This window comes from Anser brachyrhynchus (assembly GCF_964034855.1).
Source record: "Anser brachyrhynchus genome assembly, chromosome: 1".
NCBI classification, from domain to species: domain Eukaryota; kingdom Metazoa; phylum Chordata; class Aves; order Anseriformes; family Anatidae; genus Anser; species Anser brachyrhynchus.
In genome coordinates this window covers 149863483-149889083 of record NC_137694.1, presented here as the reverse complement: position 1 = coordinate 149889083, position 25601 = coordinate 149863483, and the positions used below count along the sequence as shown (strand labels likewise).

Below are 25601 nucleotides of genomic sequence, written 5' to 3'. Positions count from 1 at the left end.
TGGCTGCTCATAGAATAGGGGCTCTTCTTCCAGCTACTTTGTCATCTTAAAGGGTGTAAAACCACATCTGTTTCCCTAACATTATGCTTCTGTCCTAAGCTGCTGAAGACAGTAGATTTTTGCTGAAATACACAGTTATTTCTGTTACCAGCTGTTCAGCTGAATCAGTTATCCAGAAGAGACACAAGAACGAATTCAGGTTTAAAAAGAGGAAACAAAAAAGCATCACACATTAGAACCATTTTGCCTGAACAGCCATAATCAGCGCCCAGCTTTTAAAACGCAAAGGCCATTTCTATTGTAGAAACACAGAATCAGACACAGCAAATCAGTCCATCTGTCTGTCACGTCTGGTATTCTGCCTCCAAGCACTGCCTTGCTTCACGAGGAGCAGTAAGACAGTCTTGTTGCAATTAGCTTATTACACAGCGCATCACAGAGGAGAAAATCCTGATCTTGCACATAAGGAATCACTTTCTCAGCAAAAACCAAGATAAGTGTCACTTATCACCCTTCACGAGAGAACATCGGAGTACTTGCACAAACATACAGCGTAATTCAGTCAACGTTTCAAGCAGGTGTCACCCCCGGCCAAAACGCTGGGAACACACAAAGGTCTTAAATCAGGGAATCCGCAGGTTTCAGAAGCATTAGCAAAGCCCTGGCACCTCGCCTGTTCCAACACAAACGCTGTTCCTCAAAGCACTGAGAGCTGCAGCTTCCCAAGCGTGACTTAAGCCAGACACCCAGCTTTCCCACACAAAAGGCTCTTCCCTTCTGCCTACTTTTCTCCTCGTCCCAATGTAAACCTGTCACATTAGCGCTGAAAACGTGGCAAGAACACGTACAGCACACAAGCAAATCTGAAACAAGCAAGCACCTGCTCAAGTACTATTCTCATCTATTTTTGCCTGTGGAATAGCACTTGACAAGAGAACAAAATACCCCTCCGAGCATGCATGGGTGGGGAGAAGAAAAGCAGCACTCTTTTTTTCCTTTTTTTTTTTTTTTTAATTATTTTTAAAGCTGAAAGTGTGTTTGTCCTTCCCTTGAGCACCACAGGACGGGACCAGCAGATACACTTCACTCTTCCACTATACACTGCCTTTTCCCATGACCTGATTTATTTATTTATCTTAAAGCCGTCCAACTAGAAGAACTATTAGCACTGATTTGTGCTGGGCCTGCTACCAACAGAACCGTCAAGAGAGCCTAACAGAAGAGAAGCTAGACAGTAAGAAAACATTAATTTCACTGAAGAATTAGAAAAAAGGTTTGCAAAACCAAACGTCTTCTTTCAAAGCTGTATTACTGTCTGCATAATCGTGCCATTTAAATGGGTTACAATGTTAATACCTAGGAAGTCACCATGTGACTTTTTGTTATTATTTTTTAAACTGGTTAACTATTGGCAGTTGCTACCTAAGTGCTTCCCAGTCTGGCTAAATGCTATTCTTTTCATACTGTAACTCTTAAAACTAAGTCTCCAAACCTCTCTACCGTGCAAACCAGAAGCAGCATTACAAGATAAGACTCCACCTAAACCTTAACGTTCCCTCCCTGCTCCACTTAAGAAAAAAACTCATTAAGGCCACACTGTCAAATACCCAAATCTTCCACCCTGTCACGTGCAACATAACAGCAGCATGAAAATAATAATAATAAAAAAAGTATTTCAAAATACTTCTTGACTAGCAATCAAAGAACACTTAAAGCGAGATGTTACAGGGCTTGAAAAGGGAACTGTAAGCATGCTCACAGAAGATGGAGAGAGAAGTGGACCATCTTTTGTTGATCCTTACAGTGTAGGCATATATCTGAGAAGAAACTACTACTACTACAGTTTCTCTCTTTTATTTGGAAGTTTGATCATAAGCACAAAACTTCAAACAAATCCTCTTTTATCCATTCCAGAGAAAAGCAACACAGAGTCAACAGCAAAATAAATTTGAGATGGGAAAGGATTTTTATTTCCCCAAGATTTATAGTCATCGTTCAGCCTAAGAAGACTAAATGCCATACTTTGCTCCAAAAACTAATTATCATTTCTACAACCACTCATAAAGAGCATCATACATATATCACTGCTCTGTGCTGGCACTATTTGAACTAAAGACACATTCCCTTCCCCAGAAGGAAGTGAGCATGTGAGAGTGCTCCAAGAAGTCTCACAGAAGTCAGAGGGAGCAAGCCCTTGTAGCACCCACTGGGAACATGCCTACAGAGCACAGGGAAAGGAAGAGCTTAGCAGCAAACTCTTCTGATGGTGAGAAGTCAAAGTTAAACCTGGAAGCAGTTCGTCTCAGCCCCAGGGAATCAGGTATCAGACAGGGTTGCAAGGACTGGCAAGAATCCAAGTGCACTTGGTACCAACCTTGGCCTCGCAGCTTCCTGGCTTTCCTGCTTAGGAAAGTTACTTCACCCAAGTGAAGTATTCCTGAAAGACTAAAATAACCTTAACTTCAGTTGCTGGCAGCTTTTGGTTCTCATATATTCACTGCTAAAAGCTACTTCCATTCTGAAGCCTTCCTGCTGACCCAGGTTCCAGTCTCAGGAGTTGGACGACATCAGAACTGATGAAATCCAAACAAAATCTCTGCAGCAATGTTTTAAATGAGTAACATTTAAATGAGTAACAATGGGAAAAGATATTCAACCTGTCCAAAAGACTGCTACAGAACTACAGACAAGACAAAGCACGCTTTGGGAACTGTTTTTCAGGATAAGCCCCATCTGAGAGACCTCCGAAGAACATTAAAGCTAAGTCTTTATATCCTGACTACGCCTAAGAGGATCTAGTTGACAATGACAGTGATACACAGATCTAAGACTCCAGCATTTTGAAAACAGGGACTGTAGACAGCATAACAAGGAAGAAAGCAAGATAATGCAACTGGGGAAGAAAGAACAAGTTTAAAAATTGAGTTTTAACCCCACAGCTTGAGTTACCAACCAAGCGTCTGGCTGGCTGCCTAAAAAAAGTCATGCCAATGTTTTTAGCATGGCCATAAAGAGGTGTTTTGATTGGAGCTATGGCAAGGTACACAGTGGTAAAGCTTCTCAGAGCTTCACTGGGTAGTTACAAGAGCAAAAGGGTTGTCCCCAGTCTCTGAAAGCAAGCAGAGACAGGGAAGAGACAAACAGTAGATCGCATCACCCACATCAACGTCCTGGTAGATCAAAAAACATTGTTAGTTCTGATATTTAGTTGTGAAGATGACATTTACAGAAGGCACCTTCACTATATGATTTTCAGGGTGTATCTTTGGTGTAAGAGTGCAGCCGATACAAAGAAAAGGGAAGGCATGGGAACAATAAAGAAAAAAGGTATCACAAACACTATCTTATAAAACTGTCTCTAATCTAACAGTAGATTTTGCTATAATTCAGGATGCTTCCTGCAGGAGTCATTTGCTTCCATCTGCTTTAAAGTACTAAAACTATGGAGGTTTGGGTTTTTTGGGGGGGAGGTGGCAGGGGTAGCAGGAAATCCCACACTATTTAAGCCCAAAGTACCAACTCAAAGCATATCAGTGTCAGAGCCAACGTCTAGCATTCTAGAAATTCAGACTGAAGAAGTCAAAGCAGCCCAACTGCAACCGACAGAAGGCAAAAGAACGTGGGAGTTTTCTGCATGCTTAGTGTTTCCTCAAAACCCCTACAGCACTCTTTATAGTGAACTGGGGTAGGAGTACAAGTTCCTAAGCCCTAATGATTTCTGTGAATGAAGGTCAGTAAATGCAATCAAGCTTAAATAAAAAACATTACTTCTTAATCAGTCCCAGCTACCCACCACTATGCAAAACAGAGTTGTATAAATACACCCTCCTTTATAACTCACCATTGGATTTTATTTCTCGTACGTAATTACTTGGAAACCACCCTGTTTTGCCATTCAGAGTTCCTTCCCACCAGCCTCCTTCTTCCACTCTTGTAACGTGAATAATATCGCCTTTTGAAATAGAAAGTTCATCTTCATTTGTCTGCTGAAAATTAAATTTTGCTCTCACCACCAACTGATGGTTGCTGTTATCTGTCATGTCCTAGTAAGGATGAAAAAGGATAACTTTAGATGTTTACCATTTCATGAACAAAACAAACATCCATAACATTGAAATAGTGTGCGTGTGCATGTGCCAGCCCTCTTCCCCCCCACTCTCCCCACACATTTTTTATTCTAAGGATTTGCAAGGATGATTTGCCATTTCTGGTGCCTCTGACATTTATATCTATGGATTTCTACCAGTCCCGAGCGTATATCGTCTTATTACAGCCCCTTCAAATCAGAAGCGGGTAAACAGAGCTAAAAAACGAGACTAATTCTTACTCTCAACAACCAACCAACCACAATTCCTATTTGCTGTATAGACTGAAACTGCCCTTAGCAACTAAAAAGGCATAGCAGCTTTACGTCAGAGAGTTTTCTAACCCATTCTGGATTGGGGATGGTGGTACTGAGTTGGGTTTAACTCAAAACCTCTAATGCTGGACAGCAAACAGAGCTTGTAGCTTTCTCCCTGCCAATAACGGATCGTGCTGGAAGGTTCCACACTGGGACGTGCAAGTCACAGGGGTCTGTCAGTGGATGAAAACAGCGCGCACAAATACTAAAAATTGGTTCAGCAATTGACTTTGAAGTAGTTTGTGGCATACTCACAAATCATTTGCCACAAGGTTAGCACAGGTGCAAATCTGAAGCACGTCAGACTTGCAGCTGTCCATACATATGCTCATTCCCTGTCAAAAACGTGAAGGCATTTTATTGCTCTGTAATAACTAAATGCTAACAGCTACTCTAAGAAGTCTTTCAAACGAATGGTGTTCAAACTTGGCATTTTGTTCTTGGATTTCTGTATCAAGCATTTAATGAGAATTAGGACAAACTGCCATGTTAAAAAAGCTAAAAAAGCTAAATGCTTGAACAGCTTTAAATAATCCAAATACAAACCACTGCATTGTAACCAAGAGAACAGGATTGTTAAACATGCCTGTCTTTACCACAAGTACGGCCTACTACCTGTACAACCAAAATAAAAGTAATTTAAGTGAGAAAATGACTGTAAGCAATCCTAGTCAGCTATCCAGGTAACAGAATTTCATTTACACGTTGGCTGTACACTTGAGGTGATTAAAATATCTGCCGTGTAATGTCATTAGAATCATACTACATGTCAGCTTAGTTGATATTCACAGCAATTACGTTATTGCATCACATCTCAATTTAACAATCAGACTATTAGTGGCTGAGAAACTGTAGGAAAATGAGGGCAAATGAAACGCTGAAAATACACAGAAAGCCCCAAGATACTGCAAGTCACAAAACATCTGACAATGACATTGGCATAGATTCAGTTAAGTGTCTCTGCCTTAGTCCTCTGCTTGCACATCATGCGTTTTCATTTATTACAATTGCTCAACAAGAAAAATCGTTTTGCCTTAGCAAACAGCAAAAAGCCACAAAATAAGCAACAACATTGCGTAGTGACATCAGCTACAGCCCATTCCCTTTCTCAGGCTCTCCAGTAGAATCAACTGAGTACCAGCTGGTAAGAACTGTTCCAAACTGATCACCTGCAGCAACAAAACCAAACTAAGTATTTTCCTGGTGTTGGTCACTAGCTCTCTTCTCCTTGCTCTAGCACTTCTCTACCCCTTTGTAACCATCTACAAAGCTGCTCAAATCACCAGACTGATACAAACACTTAAAATTTATTATTTCAGTGATCCAACTAACAGCTAGTCTCAAACGGTTTCACCAGCAAAACTGAGTGGGTGGTGAACAGCAGAGTGGGAGCTGGAATTAGCGGCCTAGGGCAAGAACTCGCATGGGCTCTGCTACCAGAGAAAACACGTCAAACCACACCTAAGAAAATTTAAGCGGAGCACTGTGTTAAGGTTCCACATAGCAATCACCACGCAGTTCAAAAATGCCTCCCCTAAACATGAAAAAAGCAGTTTACAGTGGGGGTCTGAACCCTTCCTACAAACCTTTTAGTTGCTAAAAGCACCTTTCATCACAATTATTTTCAGTGCAATATTCCACCCTGATTTCAGCTGCACTGTGAAACAACTGCCCATGCCACCCAGTTACCTGAAAGCTATTTGAAGGATTCACCTTGAAACCTAGCGGCAAACAAGAGTAACTGCCAGTACTACCAACATTAGAAGTCCTACCCTTGCTGAGGTTTGAATATCCTTCGTTAATCATCCCTAAACTCATTAAGTCAGTATAGCTGAAGACGAACATGAGATTTTGCCTTTATGAGAATAAGTCCTTACACTTATGAAGTAATTGCTGGACTAACACTCCATACGTAGACAACACAGAATGGTAAATGAGGGAGGAGAAAAACAATAACAACAAAAATACCACCACCCTAGAAGTTCTCAGAAAAGTTGCGTGTATTATGGAACATAACAAAAGCTGCAAAAATAGAACTTCAGTCTTGAACTACAGAGGTGAAAGAGAGCAAAACAGTAAACAGTTGTTCGCTAGGCTATTGTTTACTTATAAATTTAGTCAAAAAGACAAAAACACACCTCAGCATGTTTCAGTTCTAGAACTTACCAGACTCCGATATTGTCCCTGAAAGAGCTTTGAAGTTCTACTGTGTAAAGACTGCGATCCCAGAGAATCAAAAGACTTTATCCGATGAGATGAGGGACGTGCACATACAGAGTCGCTGCCCAGCCCTATGTCTGGAGAAGGGAAGAAAAAGTAAACATCAGAATTTGACAAGTTTTCATATAGCTTTCTGCCCAGTTCTGAAACGCTCACGTACTTAAAGCAGATTCAGAGTATCTGTGGTTGCTCAGTAATTCAAGATTTTAAGAAAATGAAGCAACAGTATGAACTGAAATCCAGAGACACTGTCGGCTTCTTCCACATACAGACAGGAAAACAATTTGAGCTATTTAGGAAGAGGAGGGTTAGGATTTTATTTCTCCATTCCTACCCGCTACCAGTCTATTTAAAGGTAATTAACCAACATCATTTTAGCTAGTGGCCAAGAAATCTGAATGCATAAAACTTGCTTGAAGTAAAGCCAGCCACATCTGTTTCTTAATTCTTCCCCCCAACCACCGCCATCTCCTTCTCAATTAAAACATTCTTTCCACTGTCTTCCTACGTCCCTCTCTCCCATCCTTTTTGCCAACTCAGCTACTTCTTCTCTGAGGGCAAGGGGGAAGCGAGGGGCAGAAAGGAAGCAAGCTGCTCGCTTGGAACAAAGAACACCTAACCCTCCGCAACTTCTCCCCACTTTCACTTGCCCCTCTCACAAAAAGCACATCTACTTGAGAAGTTCACCCAGAGGGCTGACGGCGAGGGGGCAGCAGGGCCGGGCCCAGGCCACCACCCCAGCTGGGAGCGGGGCAGTGCAGGCCCAGCAAGGCCCCACCTGAGGGATCGCAGGCCAGGGCTCAAGCAGGGCAGGGCCCCAGCTCTGCAGAAAGCAGCTTCTGGGTGCCAGGGCCCTAGCACATGTATATGTATGGACATATGGGTATATATGGAGCCTGTCCCCAGTGTTACAGGGGGGCAGGGGCTGCTCTCAGCTGCACCAGCTCCCAATGGGCCCTGAGCCCTCAGAGCCAAACCCCCCAGAAGGGGGATGCTCTCAGGGCCCTTACGCATGGGACACATTAAAGCAGACAAGCGTTGCTCCTTTACCCATGGTGTGACAAGTCGATCCTTTTCCTCATGGTTTCCACATACAAGGATATTATTTAGTGGGCTTCTGAGCTTCGAAGAGCCCTGAAAGCAATGTAGCAATGTCACTCTGTCTAGTGACATCCAGGTTTGGGACTAGGCAAGTCTCCCACCTGCTCTCCTGGCTTTTATGCCCCTTAATCTGTTTCCTAGCAGTTTGCTGTGCCTCCCAACACTTGTCCTGTATTAGAGGTACACAGAGACAAACGCGTTCTCCCACTGTCGCTTTCAAACTAAGGCAAACAAGGATTATGCAATCCTAGTTATTTTTGGTGAAAGAAGTGACACATGCAGGTTCAGTTCCATAAAAAGACTGGTGAACAAAGTACATCTGCTGTTCCGTGTCACATCTGAAAGGACAACTCGATTAGCCTACAAGAGAAAGCCTTTCAGCTTCAGCACAGCATCTAACAGCAGCTGAGATGCAGGAAAAGGGCAAGAGTGACACGGGCAATGAGCACAGAAGGAAAACGTTGGCAAAGGATGCTCAGCCTCTGCAGGGTTGGAGCAAACACCTTCCTCAGGTGCATCTTTTTAAGTGAGTCATTATTATTCTTCAAAAAGCATTATCCTTCAGGAAATATGCAAATATGAGCTCTCTAGTCGAATAGTTCAATATTAGAACTATTATCCATACAAAATATGCAAGTTAGGATGAATATCATTACACACTGAATTCATAAAACACCTCACACTTTGAACTTTCTTTCTTAAAAGCATTTAAAGGGCACTGCATTAATATAAACACCGCTGATTATGGTCCATTACAAAAAGAACACGTGTTTGTTTTTTTCTTTTTTCCATAAGCTTTTTTTCCATTCCTCTTTTTTTCATAAACTGCTTGGAGAGAAATGAGACTAGATCATGGCCTTAATTTGTAAATCTTAACATTACGGCTAATTCCAGTGCTCCCCAAAGCTTTCAAGTTGTAGCAGTAAGAGAACCATGAGGAACCAACAGAATTTAAGGATTAAAAGTAACTTGAAACATCTCCATGCCCATTTTGTTATGGTTCCTATCTGCAGTCAAATAGGAGAACAGACATACCACCAAATCCAACATTAAACCTACGGACAGTTCACCTAGGAAAAGAGCATGAGGTTTATTCACTGTGGCGTGTTCCAGCTTCTGGGCAACCATAAAATGCTCTACATAAAAATTGCTTAAGCATGGCCTGATTTCCAAAGTTTTCTGTTTTACTACAGCACAACTAATGCGCCACCACAAGAGCACCCTTTGAGGCTTGAATTAGAAACTGCCTCTGTACAATCTGAAAAGAAAAAATATTACAAACAAACCACACAAATTGCAATTATTTTTACCAATAACATCTGAATGCTTGTGAATTATTTAGACACTTTGATAGACTTAAAGGGCTTCCAGACTCCACGTATCAAATAAACAAGTTAAGTGATTTTCTCAATGGCATTATTGTCAGGGGGGAAAAAAAAAAAAATCATCTCTGCTGCCAAAAACTGAAGAATCTTGACTGGCAACAGGGTTTGCATGTTAGGGAAATATATAATTTCGTAGTTTTCACAGAACTTTCACACTTCCATCCAATGATTTCCAGTGTTTGTAACACCTTTTCTTCCTCTCCAGTTCTCAATTTCCCTACATCAATTCTTCTCCCCTTATCGGTCTAGAAAAAGCAACCGGTACCTTGATCGTATCCCCTCCAAAGTTAAAGAACCTGAGGGAGGGTACATATTTAACAGCCTTTCATCACACTTCAGGCTCATTACTCACACTCCTTCCTTCACAAAAAGGATTCATCTCAGAAGAATCTGCATACGCCTCAAGTTTCTGCAGACTCAGATCTGAAAGTCATCTTCCAATACTAGACTAGGGAGGTAGGGTCTAAAATGCCTTCAACACAGTCACCCAATTTAATTGTTTGTAAATACAGTTGGTCAGGAAGATTTATGCAGCTCCGCTTGCTTCTAGGAATGAGGCAACAACACAGTTTGCATGTGGTTTTGATTTTTGGTTTCCATACCAACACCAACACCTCCCTCCCCCCATGAAAAGGATCAGTCAGGGTCCTTTCTAAGACCAGCTGCAATTGTGACTTTTTGATGTGGATATTAGTCTATTGATGTCTGGACCAAACAGCCACACTTGCCCCTCTCCCCTAAAGACTGCTACAGGTCAGTGTGCAGTAGCAGCTTTAAAGATGTACAGAAATCATCTACATTTCCACTTGAAGTTAAGATGAGAGGCAGTATCTTCAACTGGCCTAAGTAACTTCGAAGAAGTCAATGGTACTACTCCATGCCCACTCACTACAACTAAGAATTCAATTGGAGAAGTCACTCCTAAGGGGTATTTTCTGATGCAAGAAAAAAAAGCCAAAAAAATCCCTTTTGCAATGGACCAGGGGAGTACTACATAAGAAACAACATATTTATTACACTAACCAGCAAAAGATTCTTTTTCTAAGAATTATTGCTAGCTAAAAGGCTCAGCCTTAGGTCCACAGCAAAGCCTTCTTCTGCAGAAGACACCAGAGAACCCAGACAGGCTGCTGCTGAAGTCTTAACAGAGTGCAACAAAGAAACTCTTCTAAAATGCTGCAGAGGTTGTTTTTATCTTAACTATAGGAACAGGCATAAATATACACTGATGCAAGTTGAACACAAGGTAGGAGAGCAAAGTAAACAGAGTAAACTGTACTTACCTGCAGTCACCTTGTTTAATGCAACTAGAGAGCTGAGAACTTTGCTGAAGTTCTGTCCCTGATAGAGATCATTTGCATCAAAAGTCTGAAAAAAAAAAAAACATACATTAAGTCCTAGGAACAAGCCCTTAAACTAAGTATATCTATCATCATCACACAAACCATGACTGTAGGAGCTACTTCCTGATTAAGGTGATCAGTCTTCCAGTGGCTGTCATGGATCAGTTAAAACGCGGAGGGTTTCCCCCCTTTTTTCAATTTCGAAGCTCATTTTTAAATAGAAAGAAAAATACAGAAGCAGCTGCATTTGATTAAAAAAAGCTAAAGATATCAAGTGTCATTTAAACTACAGGAAACCTGAATAAAATGCCATTATCACAAGAGAGCACCTTTCCTCAGACATTTTGGCCAACCAAGTTACTTTACTGGGTAGCATTCAAAGCACTGCATTACTCTCAGCACGTTCTTCTTTTGCTGTAAGTAGCTCACAGCCACTGTACCTGATTGTCCATACAATATTTTTAAAAATATTACAACGTACTTGCCATCTCTTTATTCTACAAGGCAGAGGAATACTGCATTTCTTAAGAGTTAATGAATTTTACGTTGCTGCATAGGTTTGATGAAGAACGATGTTTGGGAAGGGGAGGAACGAAAGGTGAAGTTATTTTACTTTATTTCATTTTTAACTGCGGGAAGCAGACCCAAACCTCAAACTATCTCATAGAAAACATACCAGTAGCTTTCAAGCACTGGGTGATGACACTGAACATCTGGATTTTCAGGGGGGAAGGAAAAAAGAAGAGACCCATAATATTTGCCTGAGGTAATGGAAACATTCATCCACAATCTCAAGAAAATAGCTCTTGCAGTAGATTCTGCATAGGTTGAAAGGAGTCGCAGTATTCCCTTGTGCAAGATTAAAAAAGGACAGCAAAAGCCTGCTATTACAGTTGTTCCAGCTGATTTAAGAAACAGAAAGATTCAGTTTCCTGCAGCGTCACAGCTTTTATCTAAAAAAGAGTCAACAAGAAGCGGGTTGTTTTCCTGGCAAGACCCAGCCCGCAGGCACTCCCATGGGATATCTGTAGTGCAGAAGGCAGCCTGCAGGGGCACGAGAGGAAAAGGCTGCATCCCCAGAGAGAGAAAGGGACACAGGAAGGCTGCGACAAGAAGGGGAGCTTGGTTAAAACAGAGTAGGGAAAATCTTCATGGAAATTATCTAAAGTAACCGCCTAAGGGACAGACAAACCAGTTGTGACCAGTTATGTGATCTACTAACAACAGTAGAGCAGATTTAGGGAACATTTAAGTGACAGAATTATTCAGTAAGGGGGGAAAAAAGTTTCCCAAAGCATTCACTCTATTTGTACAACGAGCCGCTATTGCTCACATAAAACAAGTCCTAATTATTCCATCAAGTTTCACCGGGCTACCGATCATTTCAGGAGTATTCACGTTTATTTGAAGCTCTAAGGAGTAAGTAGAGGGACCAGGGAATTGCCTTGATGTGGGCTCTGTAACAGACTCTCAGAATCACAGAAGGGTTGGAAGGGACCTTAAAGCCCACCCAGTTCCACCCCCCTGCCATGGGCAGGGACACCTCCCACCAGAACAGGCTGCCCAAAGCCCCATCCAGCCTGGCCTTGAGCACCTCCAGGGATGGGGCACCCACAGCTTCTCTGGGAAACCTGCGCCAGTGCCTCACCACCCATAGGTGTAAAGGTTTTTTCCAGAAACACAAGAAATTATTTTAAGATGCACACAAGCAAGATAAGTAAATAGCCTAAGTGACCGCAGAACTTACAAACCTCACTTAAATGGAAAAGCAGACTGGCGAGCAGTGGTTAAACTGATCTAATTGGGACAAAGAAAGCTGCTATGGAAGAAGAAAGCAATAGATGCTTATAATTGTAATTACTAACTATATGCTCACTGTGGCAGTTTTTAAACTAGCAAACTGAAAGAATGAACAGAATCACAAAACAGTGGCCCTGATCCTAAAAAAAAAAAAAAGGAAATTTTAGAGACGGGTACTTGTGCAGACACCAGAATTGGTTAGAAAGGTACCAAAAAGTGGGGAGAGAACTATTAAAAAGGAATATTTAAGAAAACGTTATAAGCTATAGCTTAAACTTACCGCTAACAACGACAATAATAATTATCCTAAATAGTTTTAAGCTCACCTTCATTCTGAACTAGGATTCAGCCGAGAGCTCTCCCAGGCCAGGCTAACCGGAGCACAACAGGACGCGAGCGCGCCTGGTTTCCTGTTGTGCTGGGCTATGAGGGACCCCAAGAAGGACGTGATTGGGCCCTCCGACACGTTGGGTGCCATAAAAAAGCCTGTATCCAGGACATGCGTCCAGTCTGCTGCCTCGCAGGAAACAGCAACACAATGAGAGGATACGAGAAACGTTTGCTTCCTTGCGGTGTTCTGCAGAGGCAACGTGACAGGAAGCCACCCGCAGCACTGTCCCAGCCAGGATGCCATTAATAGTCTTTAATAAAAGGAGGGGGGGGGGGGGGGGGGGCATGACACCCTCCAGAGGGGTTTTGTACTGGTATAACAAATGTTTAAGAATAAACTGACGGAGGGATAAAGAAGGATGAAAAACCGCAGGTGTTCTGAGCTTGTGAGGCTACTGCGTTGTTTGCACATCAAAACCAAGTTCAAATACTTGATTATAAATATCCTGTATCCAAAAAAAGACGAAACGCCCACAACAACAAACATCCCCCTTCTATTTTAGGGCGCATTTGCTGGTTTCACAATACATGCAAAAACTCTCCAAGTAAAATCATCTCAGGATGTTTTAAGAAGAGCTTATGAGGAATTGCTACATAAGATTTCATTCCAGGTTTTCAACAGAAGTCGGACTTGCATGTGGTTTACCGACTTCATTCTGGTAGCCACAAGCAGATCTACTAAGAGAGCTGACCCTTTAATACATCACAGCTGGATCTGAGAGCATCGTTCAGGAACTTCTCTGTTGAGCATCGCTGGACAACGAAAGCCCATCCATGCATCCCTTCTGTAACTGCCAGAATCGAAGCTGAATTTTGGGATGTCAGTATCAAGCAGTTATTTGTACATCACACACCACTACCAAAAACAAGGTCTGCATGTTAGATTACCTTCTAGAATACTGTTATAGCCCACAGCATGAACTCAAACATGCACATGCTTACAGCAGTCCTTAATACCTAAAAGTGCAAACACTTTAAAATATAGTAGCTTGAAAACACTGTCTTTTAAACATTATGTGACAGACACACATAGACACTAAACAAGTCTTCAAGGAAAAACATTTCCATCACAGCCTTGCTTTCCAGGCAAACAACATTTCAAACTCTGCAGAGGCTCAACCTGCGCTAAGTTCACCCTCCTGTTCGTCCCATTCCTACCTTCCCCCAGCACGCCCCAACAAAACATTGGTCGGGATGCAACTAGAAAACTGGCATGTCACAGCAGCTGAGGACCCAGACAAGCCAAATCCCTTCAACAAACTTCCAAATAAAATAAATATCGCCCTTTGTTTTTAAATTCCAGGGAATTGACTACATGTAGATATGCCTTTTTAAAGTATTAACATAAAGCACAGCTATTAAATAAAGGCAGAACAGGATGATGTTGGGAGCTTTATGCTGGAAACACTTTGCAATTTGTAAATAGTTAGCTGGGAGTCAATGAGCTAAGCAGACTGATCCTCTTCTGCCTCTTTTTATTGGGCTCTTTTCCTCTTCTTTTACAAGGTTCTCGTGTTATTCTCTTCTCTCCTGCGTTTCAACATCTTGCACGCCAATATCTCAGGCATGTCCTATACTCTAAAAGCAGACCAGACCAAACAGCCTAATAAAGAGGGGACTTGTGTTATCTAAAGCACTACTCTGGAGCACGCTGGCCCTTTCGGTCACAGCACGGTGATGCTGCAGCCTGCTGACTGCCTATCACGACCCTCAGAAGCTGCCTTCTCCTTCCATGCCCCCAGTTCTCAGCGTATGAGCCTGGCTCTCCATAACTACACCTGCATTTTCTGCCCTGAGGACTTCAGCGGGAGGCAAACTTTGTTGGTAAGAATGTTACGACCTCTTCTGGGTGATGAATGAGGTGTTAAACGTGGTCACGTATCAATGGCAGCAAATACCCTATAGAAAGATGCACGTTAGAAGGCAATTCCTCATCTGTAATTGCTTTAAAAGCTATTAATTGGACGGTTTTAAAATTCATTACATATGAGCTATATTGATTTTTCCATTTCTGACGTTTCTTCACCACCACGCTAAAACGCCTCAGAGATCCATTTCATCCACGTAATGTTGCACAACTACCACATCCATACTCTCATGTCAAAGCACAGCTGACTCCTGCATGTGTCCATTTAAACTCCAGCACATTACAAATGGCCATGGCAATACACTCAGGTCAGCCTAAGGCACTTGAACCACTAACCCTCTGGGATTGGAAACCATTTTGGTTGGAAAGCAAAATAACCATCCCTCTGGGGATGGAAATGTCTGTTCAGAAGGTGTTTATGACCTAATAATAATGAATTAAAACCAATGAAGTAACACTTCACATCCCTGCAACAAACAGTGCCTTCTGAAATGACAAAAATATTAACTTCGGAATACGTGAAAGAAAAGATAAAGAAGAAAATTAGGTCAAGAGTGTATACGGTGAAAGCAAACGCAGGTATGCCAAAAGCCTGCAGCAAGCACAAGTTTTTCTTCAAGCTAGCCACTTCCAAGTCCTCAGGCATCCTTTATAGTACTGTGCTTCTTCCCTTCTAGCCCATGAAGCCAGAAGCTGGTCACGGTGGTAATATTTTCAAAATAGCATTTCTCTGATATAAGTTGGGGACAGGAAAAACTGGGGGTGGTTCAGACAAGCTGCCAGGCAGGCACTTTTTCATCACCTAAGGTCACCAGCAGATTTAAGATTGGTGGAACCCTTAAAGCAACACAGCACCAGTAAGGCTGTACCTAACAGTCATGGTAAGGAAAGTTCACAAAATGGTTAATGGAAAAATTGGAAGATTTATTTTTTTTTAAACAAACATTTTCTTGCTAGACTGGTGCCTCAAATACCCACACATACCGTATTCCAAGCAGATATTAGCATCTTAAGCACCTGACAAAAATAGATGACAGCTTCCTTTAAAGCCCTGCACTGTGAACGGCAGCAGCTGAGGAGCTGCCTCGCGAAGAGCCCAGATATCTGCGCGGCACAGATAGGGCTGCCGCTGCGAGCCTCGCCAGCCGGCCCCAAAATAAGCTGCAACCCCGGGGCTGAATGCACAAAACCAGCAGGACGCTTTCCAGCTCAGCCTGGTGGCCTAGGGCCCCTTGTGCGAAAGATTAAAAGAAGGTTGGCTTGCTCACCCCGAGGAAATGAAAGGAAATGAGCAGGGTCTCTTGGCGTCACCTGCGGAGTTTGGCAGCGGCCAGCATGACCGCACAGGATGCGTCATCCCACCTGGTCCTGGCGGGCAGACTGCCGCGCTTTTGGCTGCGGGAGCGCGAAGAAACAAGGGGTAGGAAAAAAACAACGGCTCTGTTAGAAAATGGTGACCTTCTTCGCAAACATTAGGAACCTCCTGGTCCTCTACCCTCCTCCCCCTGCGTATTTCTGCCCCTACAGCAGCTGGCAAGGGGCAGCCAGAAGCGCCATTCCCGTTGCACCTTTCTGTGATCACGCCTAACGCGGCCAGGCTAGGGAAGAGATCACATAGGTAAGCCCACAGGCAAAGCACAACCGTCTTTGTTCCTTCCAACATCAGGTCAGCTGTGAGTGCACTCGGTCTCATTCAGCTCTTCTGCAGCAGCTGGCTTGGAGTAGGGAATTATCATCTGAAAGCTGCGGCAGTAAGAGGAAAGATAAGAAAAGCGGGGAGCTATGACAACAGGGAGGAAGGAAAGGGGATGGGGGAGGAGAGGAGATGATTGTAAGTGTTCTGGAAATTTGTACGAAGCACACTGTTTCCCAAATCATAATGCACAGCACAAGGGAAAGCTAAAAAAATTGCGTTGTTCCAAAAATTAAAAGCAAGACAAATAACTGGGAGAACAGATCCGCAGTGCAGGATTTGTGTGACCTGGGAACACTTTGCAAGGGAAATTAAAGCTCTTTGGTGTATATACGCGAAGAATATATAAAGATTCAGAGATCTGGAATAAAATTCATTGCTCATAAAACTAGTCCTCAAAAACAAAAACTTAATTATATTAAGAACACCTAAAAAGCTTCAATTTCAATAATGAATAGTACTTTAAAGACCTGACACATTATGTACTAAAGCAGGCACAACCAAAAGTAAAAGCATGTATCAAAGCTTGTAGCATGTGCATGCGTGCGCGTATGAATCCCAATATACATTTACAACACAAATTCGAAGAGCACCAAGGTTAAAAACAAAAACACCAATACTTAGAGTCCCTGAAGATGTACTAAAGCCTTTCATCTCCAAGATTTTCCCCCCCAAAGCCAGCCGCATCAAAGCACTAACGCAGGGCATTCACTTCAAACACCATGTAAGCATTTTACCTAAGCCATTGCTTCAAAGTCAACATCTAAACTTTTCTGAAGTTAAACATACATGACTTACTTTTCATGAACCCCAAAAAAGGCATGGAAGAAAATCCACACAAAAATATTAGGCTCCTTTCTGGAAATGGACTGTACCATTTGTGAGGCTTTCCCAATTTGTTGTTAGAATGTGACACAGCAAGTTAGCATCCTGAAATGAATTCTGGAAGGACTTTCTTTAGCAAGGAAGTTAGAGAATTTTGTATTTTAAGCTACAGGTTTTTAGTAGTAGCAAAACAACATGTGATTTGAGAGAGAAGGGTTAGCAACACCTGCATTTGTGTTTTTATTTAAGAAAACAAAGGAGTTTGTTCCAAATTTCTACCTGCACAACGGAACAAGGACTACACCTATCACGTTTTCATCCTAACTTGCTTTAAAATTGCTTTGTAGGCTTTCAATCTGACAGATAACACCAGACATTGACAAACTCACTTGCCACCGGAAAAAAAAAATTCAGTGACATATTAGTAAGTGATTGAGCACTAAGGACTTAAAGCTCACATTCTTGGAACTACAGGCAAAAATAAAAGCTGATGAAACAAAGTTAGCAAACATAAAATTTGATCAGGACACCAAAGCTGAGATTTCTTGGCAATTTCCAACAACAGATTACATTGACTTGTTTAGCTGAAACAAAGCAATTGCATAAGCACCTCCTAGTGTTCACACGGAGAGGTATCTCAACAGAGAAACTCAGAAACATCCCCTGAGGAAGATTCAGCCCAGCAAAACTCACCTTTCTTTCTGATACGTATATATAAGCAAGAACTATGTAAACCACGTTCCTAAATCAGGAAACACAGCTGTGGATATCCAGGCCAAAACGCACGGGGAATACGGTCTATAAACAGTTTAAGGAAAAAACTTACAAAGCACGCGCTGGAAATCCAGATAGCTCTGCTATCAAGTTTCATCCCTGCTTGCACAAGAGGAAGACTAACTAATCACCAAGTCATCGTTCAGACCCTCTTCCTGTGGCATTCTGGTGAGCACTCCATGATAAAAACGACTTTCTGACTAGTAAGTGAACAAGTCATCACAGGCTGCCAACACGTCTGACATGGTTAAATAGTCACACAGTCTGGGGAGAACCACGCAAGAAAGGTAAAGGCTGTGTTACTGAACTCTAAGTAGCTTTTCTTTCTAAAAAATAAGAACCAATAATTCTATCTTATCCTTCTCCCAGTGGTTCAATTTCTAAGAACAAAAGAACTGAAGATATTTGAACGAATTTGGAGTAAAAACTAGAATTGAAGCCAAGTGAAGAGATTGGGCCTGGTGTCAACCTGCTTAGATGAAAGCTGACTGTACAGAGTAACGATACTTTCTGATGGCCAAGAGCAGGTTCTCAGCCCAGATTTACATCAATTTCCTCACTTTACTGACGGCTTCTACTTGAGCTCCTGAGCTCTACAATGCTCCAGAGGCCAACGCTACTGCGCTCCCAGAACCACTCCTCAAGGCACCAGTGAGAAGTTTCTCAAGAACATCAAAGTATTTTTCTTCTTGAAAAGCAATGTCTTCTGACCCTATAATGAAAAAACATAAACGTTTCTGAAGTCTCTGTCAACAGGTATTACAGCAAACAAATTGTAACATATCGGCTATCTTTTGGTAAAAAAAAAAAAAAAAAAAAAGAAAGGTTCCTGGGTTCCTGCTCTCCTGCTCTCTTAAGTTTTCTTATAGACACCACAGATGACAAGCGTATGCAGCCCTGAAGGCTGTGAGTGGACTAGAAGCCAAAACTACAAATGGGATTGGATACAGAGCAGAGCCACAACTAACAAAAAGGCCAGCCCAAATTTTAGAAACCAAAGCAAACAAACCACAGAGAACAACCAGGAGACGCTCAGTATAAATGGGCTGCAGAAGAGGAAGGCAGTTTCAAGGCCCTGTTTTATCAGAGAACAATACTAACATCTACCCAAGGGTTGGTTGCTCCTTTGATTCTGAAAGTGAATAGCTGCTTATACTTCATGAAACCATTTTTTTCTTGTATGAATAGCTTATAAAGGTCAATGTAGCAGGACAAAACTGGTCAAACCAGTTGAGTTTTCAGGCCTTTGTACGAGACAAACAGCTTGAGTTAGTTTGTACATATTGCAGTCACACACAAAAACAAAATGGCAGATTTTGGTCTTCCGAATCCATGGGATGCCTACACCAATACCAGCTGGTCATGTCTGTAACTCTGTGATCCTTGTTAGATGTGAATGGATGCAAGTCATTGGAGTGGCTGGTTGCCGGAGTGGCTGCACTTTTTTAAGTCACAGTAGTAGATCGCGGTTTCGGTAAGCTAAACCTTCTTCCCAAGGCTTCTGCTATTTCAGATCCTTGTAGGGCACTTATCTTTACACCATTCCCATTCAACACCCCCATGAAGGAGCAGCATGGAGAACAAAAGCATTCCTGAGTTACAGTTTAGAGGAAGCCTATCATGACCTGAAGTGGATAGAGGCAGATCCGCACCTTCCTGTCCATGACTTACAGATAAATGCCGTACTTGAAAGAAAAGTCACCCTAATGGAATCTGCAAACTCCGTCCCAACTTGAAATATAGGCAAGCAAATGAATCCAGTGCTAGTTAGTAACCCACGTATCATGGCTGCATGCTTTTTCATGCATCCACAATTTATTAGACTTTTATTTTTAAAGAAGTTAGAAAGAAACAAGTTAGGAAAAAGCTTTAAAGAAAAAGAATGCAAGAAATGGCTCTTCACACTCACGACCAACACCTCATGCTAACTGAAAGTATCAAAGTAACGAAGATGAAGACTGACCTCCAACACGTAATCACTGGAAAAATCAAAATGACTTGACAACAAGTGAGAGTTGCTTAAGATTACAGAACCAGACTGCCCATTTGGCCTGAAGAATAGAGAAAATTCACCGCGCTAAATAGGTTCTGAAAGCGGATCTTGAACATAAATACTCAAATCAAATCATCTCTGGGCTAGGTTTTACAAACTGCTGTTTGCCAATGCCTGAACTCAGCAGTGATACATCAAATTTTTTTAAGGCTCAAAATCAACCAAGTACTGAAGGAGGAGTTGGCATATTCAGGAAACCTGCAACTAGACTTCAGACATGAGGAAGCGAGATGTCTTGTTTGGGAATACTTGGATTTTAGATTTACTTTCTAAAATAATGAAGTACGTATCAGCTAAGCTGAACATCTCCATACTCTTACCAAAAAAACACAGGAAGGGTGGCTTGCCATAGCTGATTTCAGTTGCCTTCTGTCTAGATACACATTTTGCCAACAACTTTCAACTAGATCCTTCAGTATCAGCCCAGTATCAGAAGCCGTGCTGTGTGGAGTGAGAAAAGGGCTACGTAGTGAAGCAAAATGCTTAACTTACATCATGCAGAATTTGAAAAAGGAGAGAAAAAAAAAGAAAAGCAATTTCTCCGGGTCCAAAACAAGCAGTGTTACCTGATTTGTCTGTAATCCGGCTCTCCATTTGCAAAACAGGGCTACCAGTAGCTAGATACCAGTTAAGTCACTGCCATCAAACCCCAGCATCACAGATGCACGGTAAGATTGCTGAGACTTTAAACATCAGCACTCACAGACACACCCAGAGCATGGCAGGGAGTAAGAGCTGGGGGTGGTTACAGAGGTCTAATCTCGCTGCAAAAGATCTCGTACTCCATGAGGTTATCACCCATCCTCTTAAAATAGCCTGCTGGCTGTTTTACTACAGCATCACGTGCTCTACCCGCAACTCAAACGCCATCACATGCTCACGTGTCATCTGGAACAAATGCATTCAGCCAAGCGGTCAGATGATGCGCAGCTTCAGTATCAATGGAGAAGAGGCTAGAGACAAGGCACAGGACAAAAACAGCCCCACTGACCTTAAACAAGCACCGTACGTGGCCTGCGCCTTAGGAGCATGCAGAAGTGGCTTGCCCTGTGGTGCATTTTTTTTTTAATAGAGGAATTAATTGAAGAAACAGGAAAATGCTTGTACAGTTGTGTACTAGTAGCTGGAGGTAGCAGACTGAAGGGGAATTGGTGTTTTGAGATTTCTGGCACGGGGCAGAATTTACTCATCGTGATCAGAGTACACACGCTCAGAAAAAAAATAAAAGTGGGAAGGGAAAGGAAAGGTGACTTAGAAATTCAAGAACAATAATAAACAACAAGGGAGCGTTATACACTTCTGCTCAGAGGGGATTTATCAGAAATCTCAATTGTTTCCTGAATATACCGTGGGAAGTGCCAAAACAAAGAATAAAGGCTTACTGAATTTCTATGTAGCCTGTTGAAGCTTTCATTTATGATCATGAAAAGGAAAACAGTAATCCCAAAGCATCGAGCAGAAGTGGAATAGCCCCCAAAAATGAGAATTCAAGTTTCTGTAGGCTCCGAGTGAAGCCCTTTGTAACACTTCCATGGTAAAATCCACTGACGAGCTGAGAACTGTGTGCGCACTCTGAGCTGCAGCTCCTCTGAAGCGGGCCCTTTTCCATTCACTGCTTACAACTTTGCTTTCAGCAAGCACAAATACTGTTAGCGAGAAGTCTAGGGATTGCTCCCTCTCTTCCAGACACCTGCAATAATGCAATCCAGGATCAACCATCACTTACAAAATACACTTCGGGAGAGCAGGCACAGGACTTTCTTCAGGGACAAGCCTCACCTCCCTCTGCTCCACCTGAGGAAGCTGGCCCTGCAGCTGCAGGGCTGGTCCGGCTGCCTCGGCAGCAGCTGGAGAGCCCAGCATCTTCAGGCGAGGAACAGGGAAAACAGAAGCCGATCTGCTGCAGCAGACTGCTGGGTCATCCCTGGGAAGGGTGAAGCAGGCACCCCAGGGGCAAGAAATGCAGCACAGGTCCAGGTGAACCATTCCTGCCCAGGTCTGCAAGCCCACTCATCAGGGCAAGGCTTGAGGTAGGGAATTGCTCTTCTTCCCCTCTCCCGGCCCAGTGCTTCCACCCCGCCTCATGCTCATTCAACATGGGCTCGATGCATTAAACTCTCGCAGCAACCCCCGTCGAACAGCTGACCTGGAAGAATACTCATCCAGCAAGAAGTGGGAAGATTGCTCTAAGTTTCAGGAGCTAAACCAGCCCAACGCAGGACCAGATTAATGCCCAAGCTGATGTGTGGGAAGGAAACATTTCGTCTGGCAAGGGAAGAAGATTCACTTGAGGCACTGGGAAATGTCACAGTTCAGATATTTTCCAACAGGGAAGACTTAGCAACAACCTCCCCCAACCCAATCTTCCAATCTCATGCTGATGTTCAGTAATGTTTCTCTAAAAAACTTCACACCGTCTATAGAGTTTGGAAATTTTTACAAACATTTCCAAACATTAATAAAAAATCGCCTCTAGCAGATCGCAAACAACAACAAAAAACAAATCCACAGCGATTCTGTTTATTCACAGTAATGCCTGAGGACATGAGCTGAAGGAACTAAGGAAAACTTTTCCAAGAAATTAGCTGTTGCAAGAATTGTATGGTTCTGACTCACTGGGCTGATGGGTTGGGGACCCCAGCTGGCAAGGAGAGCCAAAGGCATTACAGCGAGCAGGCAGCCTCAGCAGTGTATCTCAGTTACTCCTTTTCTCCTGAATTCTCTTATCTCCACGGCCCAGGATTCTTCTAGTCTCATGCCATCATCTTACCTATTATAGATGCCCTAACTTCAACATCCTCTCCAAAACACCACCTCTCCCGCTCAAACCCTCACAAAACAGCCCTAAATCCAGCCCACTGCTTATGCCACATCCTACCTACCTCACCAACACCGCCTGGACCCTGACCTGAAGGAGTTGCCGGCTTTCCTCAGCAGACACTGAACGGAGCGATCATCTGGTCAACAGTACCCGTGTGGGGGTATCTCGCTGCCACCACCTCCTGCAACCAGCCAGGGCAAGGGGACTATGCCTGGATGGAAACTGTGGGGCCAGGAAACTTTGTCTGCAGGCTCTGAACCTTGGGATGTCCCAGTGAAGAGTCGGACACAGCACCGTGGGCTTTTACCAGCTACAATTCAATGACCGGTGTGGTTGCTTCAGTATGAGTTCTTCTGTTTCTCTTGCAGCAACACACGGTGGTTAAAGCTGCTCCTCCTGGTGGAAACGATTTCTCTTAGAGGTCCACGTGCTCTTCCGAGCAGCACCGAGGGATGCCATCCGCAGAACCAAGACAAGCACTGACGACAAAAATCAGTGACAGCCCACACAGCCCCAAAATCTGCACCTAAGAATTGCCAGTAAGGAAGACTATAGAAAAGCAAATATTTTACATAATAATACTTGACCAAGATGTTCTTCCAACAGTTTGTTGCAGGGACTACCGGCATTTAAAAGCTTTAAATGGATTTTTCAGACTTCTCTAGTCACTTCTGTAATCCGTGCATCTTCAGCTTCTATAAAAACCCACAGAAATCATTAGCGCAGTTGGCTTAGAGTGTGAAGAATCACTTCCTTTCATTTGCTGCAACCTTGCCAACTGCTAGCTTTTTCCCCATGTAACCCTTAGCTCCCGTGCAAGGAGAAGTAGGAAATAAAATCTTCCCCCGTCTCTATGCCACCCACGACTGGAGCCCTATAGATCTCAGACACTCACCTCTTCTTTAGACAGAAGAGTAGACACACTTATGTACAGTTCAGGTGGACTCCATTCCTTACTTGTAACAATTTGTGTTAAACCTTCAAACGGCAGACTCTTTGGTTTCCTTTAAATACAGCATTTCTCCTGGGAATTGCTATAAGCACAATTCACCACCATGCTAGAACTCACTGAAGAGTCAGGAGGACCGATCAAACACGGTATCTTTGTGACTTCCAGGACTAAATGATACCTGTCAGTTCAATGAGAAGCCAAACTCTGAATTGAAAGTGTAAGGACAGAAGGCAACATTGTACTTGACAGAGCTTCAGTAGCAGAGAAACGGAAGGCAGCAAACACCAACCAAGCTTTTAAAGATCCAGGAAGGAGAGCAGGCAAGAGGCCTGGAGAACCGCACACCAGTAAAGCAAATGCCTAAGCCTGGTAAACTAGCAAAAGCTATAATAAAGGCCAGAATTGGAGGGGTTTGCATAAATATGATAAAAGAATTGACAGTGCTATTGTAGAAAGAAGTAATGTTTCAAAAATACATCAACACTCCTTGAAACAACTGTCAGCAAGCACAGGGTAGTCCCGTTAACACACCCTATCTGGATGACCTTTGAGAAGGCACCTCAGCGAGGGATGATTTTTGTTTTTAAACAAAGGCAATATGCGATAAAGCACTCCTTGGGAAGATTCAGAAGGGCTCAAGAAGGAACAAAAGCCCTAGACAAATAGTTGGTTTTCCCTACGAAGGGATTATCAAAAGCGTCCCAGAGGTTCTGACTTAGGATTTGCCGTTCTCGAAACACTGCACACGTGGTTTCACAAACGGCATGAAGAGTGAGCTTTCTGTTGTTGTCGAAAATACCAAATTCAAGCTAACCAATATTTGAATTCACAGCAAATAGCTACCAGAGGACCTTTGTAGATGAGCATGTCAAAATGGCAAGTGCAATCCAGTGCTAACAAAAGCAAAACCACCACCTCAAGGGGGCAGGGGGGATACCTGAATTTCACTTGCATAAATACATGAGCTCTAAATTAGCTGTTCCCACCAACAGATAAAAGAGGACAGTCAGCTAACGACTCCAGATACAAGATCAGCCAAATCAGGAAGTCCAAAAGAAGCAATACTGGAAATAATTAGAAAAGTCTGAGGCAACAAACGAATTGCTTTTGTTACTTGCATACTACCTCCACATCTTAAATGCTGCTCTGGTCCATCACAATATGGTAGAGCAAGTAAAGGTACAGAGATGTAGCAAGGTATACTACAGTGTCACACAAAGTCATGTATACACCCTGGAGATCATCCATAACGTAAGAACAGAAGTACCCATTCCCAACAGCTGCAGCAGCTGCACTAACAGAAGAAAGGTTGGTTTTGTGTTTTTGGTTTTTAAATAACATCCGTAGTTAAACCATAGACCTCATTGTCATAGGATGTCATGGAGGTCAAAAAAGCTCAAAATAACTTCAGAAAGACACAAAAAAGCCACAGGAGGTCCATGGAGCTATCACAAATACAGTGACACAAATAGCATCCGTGACGCCTCAAGAAGCTCCTCAGCTACAGACTGTAAGTAGCTGGGTAGATCTAACAGCAAAAGGGTCATTCTGCATTTTCATCGTTTCTTATACCGTTTCTCCCAAGCACCCACTACAGACCACTATCTGACAGGATTACAAGCTAAACAGACCTTTTACCTGAGTTTGTACACTCATCCTTGGAGTGCTGCATCAAGGTTTGGCGCCCCCAGCACAAGAAAGATGTGGACCTGTTGGAGCAAGTCCAGAGGAGGGCCACAAAGTTGATCGGGGCTGGGGCACCTCTCCTACAAAGACAGGCTGAGAGAGCTGGGGATGTTCAGCCTGGAGAAGAAAAGGCTCTGGGGAGACCTCAGTGTGGCCTTCCAATACTTAAAGGGGGCTTATAAAAAAGATGGAGAAGGACTCTTCACTAGATACTAAGTAGATAATGATAGGACAATGGGGAATGGTCTTAAACTAGAAGAGGGTAGATTTTGATTAGATATTGGGAAGA

General features: G+C 42.9%; 1 protein-coding gene across 8 annotated transcripts in view; it reads right to left on the bottom strand.

The window, feature by feature from the left end:
* ARHGEF7 (Rho guanine nucleotide exchange factor 7) overlaps positions 1 to 25601 on the bottom strand; it is a 120527-nt gene that overhangs the window by 63610 nt on the left and 31316 nt on the right. For 6 of the 8 annotated variants that reach the window (XM_080605402.1, XM_080605404.1, XM_080605407.1 and 3 more), the window contains 3 exons: positions 10392 to 10476; positions 6569 to 6699; positions 3842 to 4043 (listed from right to left, as the gene is read on the bottom strand). In XM_080605402.1, the coding sequence (XP_080461528.1) occupies positions 3842 to 4043; positions 6569 to 6699; positions 10392 to 10476 (418 nt within the window). Of the gene's footprint in view, positions 1 to 3841; positions 4044 to 6568; positions 6700 to 10391; positions 10477 to 12577; positions 12773 to 25601 lie in introns of those variants that run through there. The other 2 variants (XM_080605408.1, XM_080605409.1) reach the window with 2 other exon arrangements.